Source organism: Pteropus vampyrus, unplaced genomic scaffold, assembly GCF_000151845.1.
Source record: "Pteropus vampyrus isolate Shadow unplaced genomic scaffold, Pvam_2.0 Scaffold33, whole genome shotgun sequence".
Lineage (NCBI taxonomy): Eukaryota > Metazoa > Chordata > Mammalia > Chiroptera > Pteropodidae > Pteropus > Pteropus vampyrus.
In genome coordinates this window covers 10,477,468-10,484,337 of record NW_011888814.1, presented here as the reverse complement: position 1 = coordinate 10,484,337, position 6,870 = coordinate 10,477,468, and the positions used below count along the sequence as shown (strand labels likewise).

Here is a 6,870-nt window from a genome sequence, read left to right as displayed (position 1 = left end):
TATTATTATATAAAAAAGCACCTGCAAACATGTAAGCTACAGACAGGAGGTTGAAGAAAGTATCTAGCTGAAACGTAAATTTGGTGTATATACCAACAGTAGAGAGGCTAAAAGGGCATAGCAAATGCTGTGAAATTTTTAAGACTTGTCATTCATGAATGTTAACCCAGTGTCAAAAAGCATTCTTTAGACATGTCTGAACATTTGTCTGAATTCATATTTGTACATAATAAATATTAGGGCAATAAAGCTTACAGAGGTGTAAAAAACAAAAAAGGCAGTATGTTCTACAGACCAGATTTTCCTTACTTCTCACAAACCTTGCTGAAAATATACTTATTGTTGCTCCAAAGCATACTTTCTGGAAATAAGACACAGCACTTAAAATTAGCAAAATGTCTGAGTCCAAGCCTAAAAGTGCCCATAGCCACCAGAGCTCTAAACTAAAAATCCCTAGAAATTATTTTTCTCTAAAGTCAGTAGTTTTTCAAAACTAAGACAATGCCAGCGGTTTATAATCATTACCTTTCTAATTCTTTAAATTATATATAGAAAACTTTTATTTAATTCTAAGAGGTTAGGATAAACTAGATTAATTCAGAAGGGAGTCAGTCAGAAAGTTTGGCTGAGGTAAACTTTTTCTTAGAGAATTCAAAAAATGAAATATTTGGTTTATCTACACATTAAAAATGTATACATATATATATACATGAAACAACCTATTTGATTTCAATTCTATGTGGAGTAAAGGTAAAACAATCTGACAAAAAATGAATGAGAACAGGAACCAGGAACTCTAAATAGGCATGAAACCTATTTACTTTTTGTTTATAAAATATGATTTCTCCTTATTAAAACTAGCATAAAACTTGAATTTTCTCCTCATTCAAATTTACCAATTTTGCAAAGATGATTACATTTTTAAGGGCAGTAATAATAGTACCCTGAAGAGAGTACTTACTAAGTGTTTTATTGTGCTGTTTTCCATAATCATTTCATTTAATTCTCTCAACAACCTGATGTAAGTTCCCTCATTACCTCCATTTTATAGATGAAGAAATTAATTATTAGAAAGGTGACTTACTCAAGTTCACTTTCAAAATTACTACGTAGCAGAGCTGGTATCTGAACCTAGATTCTGACTCTGAACCGCTACATTACACTCATCTCTTAACTACTAAACATACTGTCTCCCTTCAGACAAAGTAGGAAATAAAACCCCACAGGAATTTTCCCTTTTTTGCATTTTTTTTTTCTATTGTGTTTGTATTGTTCTTAGTGCATTTAAGATTTGTTTGGAATCCAAATAAAACAAACTGTTCCTAATAAAATATATTAGCTGGCAGTGAAAAGGGCAAAGACAGAGGAAAGGAGTAAAGTTAAAGGTAAAATATTTGCTGACAACAGCCTAACATATTTAAATGACTGCCAAGAAATTCTTGTTCTAAAGGCTAAATATAAGTCAGCCAGAGACATTTTAGTGCTGCCCACCAACATAATAAAAATAATGGCTCTGGGCTGTGGTAACCATACATAACAAGGGACACAGTCATTCAAATTGAATACCTATGTGCCAGGCTCTCAATTCATGTATCGCTAAATCTCTGTTTCAAAGAATAAAATTCAAAAGGGTATGGATTTTCTAAAACAATCCTTATTCCTAGATTCTCCATCACGGAATTAAGATTTCTTTTAAAAAGTCCTTATGTATTCCACTGTATGGAACAGTTGTAAATGACTATCTAAATTTTTAGGAGAATCTATTGAAGTCATGTCTTACAGCAGTCTGCTGAGTCTTGCCTTGTAGAACTCTACATATTCTGGAACCAGATTTCAGGACAGAATTTGCCTTAAACAGCAGAGAAGCCTCTATTACTTGTTATTGAAAACAATGGGCAAGACCCCAAGGAACACTGCTATATTCTTCCCTACCCAGTGAAAAATACCAGAATTACATATGATCTATTTTTTCCTTTGAAGTATGGTTCACCTTTAAGAGACAAGAGGACAAACAATGAAGAAATTAAACTGATATCTCAAAGTGTTATTTTATTCCAGAGATAAAGAGTAGTATTTATATTACATATACTAGAAAATTTTAATACAATTGTTCAACTCTAAAGCAAAGAATAGCACTGGCATTAATGGGATTAATATGTATTCATTATGTGACTACATTCTATAATGACAAGAGAAAAGCTAGAAATTCTCATACTTCAAAAGGCTACTATCTTATTGAAAAATTAAAGCTATAATAATTACTTTTCTTAACAAAAATATCCTTGAAAAGTCACCTGACTAAAGCTTTGGGTTCTGGAACTTCTACAAATTCCTCACTTTACTACAGTCTAGTTTACTTTAATAATCTATTAATATTAAAAGAGAGTTCTCCTAAATGAAGATTGATGCCCATATCTGGGGTGTTTAAGAAATACTTGAGTTTCAAGTAGAATTTGTCTTGAACAATTATGATACCAACGTATAAAAATTCCCATTTTCAGGAAAGAAATAACTCATTCCTCTCCTCCCAAAACATTTATTTCATTGCCTACCCTATCACCATTCTGTTGACACCACACAATTCCACAAAGAACAATCTGAGAGGAAAAAACCAACCATCGAGTGTTATCTCATAGAAGTATACCATTAATACAGCCTGCATTCCAAAACAATGCTATACAGTTCATTTATTTTGATCATGCTTCTATTGCCATCTGTTTGCATAATAACCCAGCAACTGGTGTAAGAGAAACTGCAAACTGATACATGAACTGGTGACTGATGCTTGGAAAATAACCTAGTAGCAGGTTATTAGAAATTTTGCATTCTGCCTCAAAACTTGCTCCATTATTTAGATGAACATCTCATCTGATGTTTCATTTAAAAGAAACCAAAATCCAACCTCTCAAATGCTAGAGCATCTGGCTGGATAAACTACACTGCAATACTTACCTAGAGCTGTAAAATCTGAACCAGATTTGAATAGAGCTGAAGCAAGAAGCTGAAACTGTAAAAGAAAAATAGAAGCAAATTAGCTGGCTAAGTACATTAGAGAAAAATAACTTCCATAATTTTGACCATTTATTAGCCACTGTATGTCTCTGCACAATACCAAATTCTTACCAAATAGTGGCAAGAAGAGTACAGCATTTAAAAAATATGCTGACTTTTCTACTGGACTGCTCATAATTTTCAAAAATATTAGACCAAGTCCTGGTATTATTTTATTTTAAAAATGTATTAAAATATGTATTTATTAACAAACAACTGGTCAACTGAAATAAAGAAGAAAATTACTAATCTGGGAATCTATTACATAGAGATAGTTACTCTGGACAGTTACTGAATTCTTAATATATATGCATTCTCACTTCAAAAATAAATACAAGCTACTGTAAAACACCTGATGTCTCTGCTATATAAATCAAACTCTGAGAAAAAAAGTATGGTTAGTACATATAGGCCATTCCTAAATTACAAGTTAGATTGGGATTCCACAAGCATGTATAATTATATTCTTATATAATTACAAAGGCCTTTTTCACACTGAAATAATAATGTAATTGTTGATTAGATTCCCAGGCCAGTCAATTAGAGTTACTTTAAAACAGACTCTATAACTGAATAATGATGAAACAAAATAAGACAAAACTATTCCAACACTGGTAATTTAACTAATTGGCAAAAAATAAAAATTTAGAACTATTTACTTTTATTTTGAATGAGGATGCTAGAAAACTGGCAAGTTAGAAGAAAGGATAAGAGTAGAAAAATGAGTAGAATCTCAATGGAGTTACTTGGCACTTTGCAAGGCTTGAGCAGTTGATTCCACTGATTCCCCAGGATGTATTTTACACCTATGCTTCCAGCCTTTAAAATTTCATGTTATCAACCATACTAATATTTGTAAGCCCTGATTAATGGCCCTTTGAAGGTCAGAAAGTGGACTAATATTCCAGAAGTAACTAAGCAAGAGTTAGGAAAAAGGGGGCTAAAAGGAAGAGTTAAAAATATATGGAAGTTCTTTATATATGCTGGGTATCAGTCCTCTGTCAGGGATTATCTACTGCAAATATTATATCGTCTGTGGCTTGCCAATTTTTTAGATAATATCTTTCAACAAAAATTGAATTCTGTTGAAGTCCAATTTATCAAGATTTTTCTTTTATAATTAGTGCCTCTGTGTTATGTCCAAGAAATCTGCCTATCCCAAAGTTGTGAAGATAATATTTTCTTCTTGAAGTTTTAACATTTTGGGTTTTAGATTCAGATGCATAATCCATCTTAATTTTCAGATGCATAATCCATCTTAATTTTCATGTAAAATGTGAGATATCAGCACCATTTGTTAAAAAGACTTTATTTTCCCCAATGGACTTGGCACTCTGGTTAAAAAAAAAAAAAAAAAATCAACTGATTCCATATATATGTGGGTCTATTTCTAAACTCCATTCTGTTCTATTGATCTATTTGTCTACCTTAAGTCAGTAGTATCGCAATGTCTTGCTTACTAAGGCTTTATAAAGAGTCCTGAAAACCAGGTAGTATGAGATCTCAAGCTTTGTGTTTCTTTTTTTAAGATTGTTTTGGCTAATCCAGGGCCTTTGTATTTCCATACAAATTTCAGAATCAGTTTGTCTATTTCAACAACAACAAAGGAACCGAAACAGCAACAACAACAACAAACAAACCCAAACTTTCTGGCATATTGATAGGGACTGCATTAAATTAAAAACCAATCTGGGAAGAATGAGCATTTTTATAATTATTAGTCTTTCAATCCATAAATGTGATGTATCTCTCCATTTAGATTTTTAATTTCTTACAACAGACTTATTACTACATATTTGATTAGTTTTTTATATTAATATAATCAGGTTTTTAAATTTCATTTTCTAATTGTTCATTGCTAAGATAAATAATTGCTTTTTTCCCCCCTATAGATCTTGTACTCCGTAACCTTGCTAAATTCACTAATCTTAGTATATTGTTTTGTAGATTGCATGGGGTTTTCTACATACAAAATAATGTTATCTACAAATGCAAACAATTTTACGTCCTCCTTTCCAACCTATATGTGTTTATTTCTTTTTCTTATATGCCGATAGAGGATGTCCATTGACATGTTTTTCATAGATGCCCTTTATGAAATTTAGGAAGTTTCTTTTTATTTCTAGTTTATTCAGAATTTTTTTTTTTTCAAACAGGAATGAGCTTTAAATTTTGTCAAATGCCTTTTCTTCACTTACTGAGATGCTCTATGGTTTTTCTTCTTCATCCTGTCAAAGTGGTGAATGATTCATTTTCAAGCGTAAAGCCAACCTTATATTCCTAGGATAATTCCCCACTTGGTCATTATGCATTAACATTTTTATATATTGCTGGATTCATAAAACTTTATTAAGAAGTTTACATATATATTCATGAGCTGTATTGGTCTATAATTTTTTTTGCTTGTGATATCTTTGTTGGGTTTTTAAAACAAGGTGAAGCTGCTTCATAAAAGGATTTAAAAAGTATTCTGTCTTCCCCTGGTCTCTGAGAGTCTTTGTAGCATTAATGTTTTTTTCTTCCTTAAACAGTTGATAGAATTTACTGATATAGCCATCCACATGCAGAGTTTTCATTGTTAGAAAGTTTTCAATTACAAATTCAATCTATCTGTATTTGATACGGAGTTCCTTAAGATTTTCTAATTCTTCTTCTGTCTGCATTGATAAGCTGTGTCTTTCAAGTTATTGAATATGTTGACAAATTTATTCATAATATTCCTTATTACCTTTTAATGTGTGTAGGGTCTGTAATGATTTCCCCTTTTCATCTGTGATGTTGATAATTTGTTTTCACTTTTTTTCTTGATAAATCTTTCTAAAGGTCTACCAATTTTATCTACTTTTTCAAAGAACCAACTTTTCACTTTTTAAATTTTTTTCTGTTGTTTGTTTCCTATTTCACTAATTTCCTTTCTTCTAATTATTTGAGAGTTCATTTGTTTCTCTTTTCTACCTCCTAAAGGTTAATGGCTATACATATGGAAAGATGTGGAGAAAACTGTCATTTAAATAATCTGATTAAATAGTGAAACTAATATGTACGGGCCTAGGATTCTCACAGGTACCAACTGATATTATGCAATCTGAATAAATCCAGACCTCTCTTCCAAACTCCAGTTGGATAGTTGAGTATCCAACTATCACCTCAACATTGCAAGTTGGCTTTCACAGGCATCTCAAAATGAATATACATATTCAAGATTAAACTCTCGATCCCAGTCTGGAGCTCCCTATCCACTACCTACCACAAACCTGGACTACCCAGAGCCTTCTCATTTTAGTTGATAGTAACTCCATTCACTCAGGCCAAAAACTTTGGAGTCATTTTTTTCAAACCTTACATTCAATCCATCATAAAATTCTGTTAGTTTTACCTTTAAAATATATTGAGAATCCAATCTATTTCAGTTCTCACTATTTCTACTACTTTGGTCTGAGCTACAATAATCCCTTGCTTAGATTTCTATAATCTCCCTCATAAGTCTCTCTGCCTCCATCTTCATTCTCCTTTAGTCTATTCTCAATACAGTATTTAGAGTGATCTAATTACAACAGAAAGCAGATCATATCACTGCTTTGCACAATACCCTGAACTAGCTCCTTATTCATTCAGAGTAAAAGCCAAAGTCTCGACAATGGCTTAAGAAGTCATTCACAATCTGATCTCTTAATCCCTGCTCTTACCTCATCTCTGACTACCCTCACTCTCTTCATCTCTACTCAGCCACAATGGCTTCCCTACTGTTCTCCTAAACAAAGCCAGAATGCACTCACCCTAGGGCCTTCCCTTTGCCAGGAATTATCTTCCCCAAGTTAA

The 6,870-nt window shown here is 32.2% G+C and overlaps 1 protein-coding gene across 1 annotated transcript in view; it reads right to left on the bottom strand.

The window, feature by feature from the left end:
- MKLN1 (muskelin 1) overlaps positions 1-6,870 on the bottom strand; it is a 156,766-nt gene that overhangs the window by 13,581 nt on the left and 136,315 nt on the right. Inside the window, 1 exon segment of the mRNA XM_011357241.2 lies at positions 2,953-3,007. Within this exon segment, the coding sequence (XP_011355543.1) occupies positions 2,953-3,007 (55 nt within the window).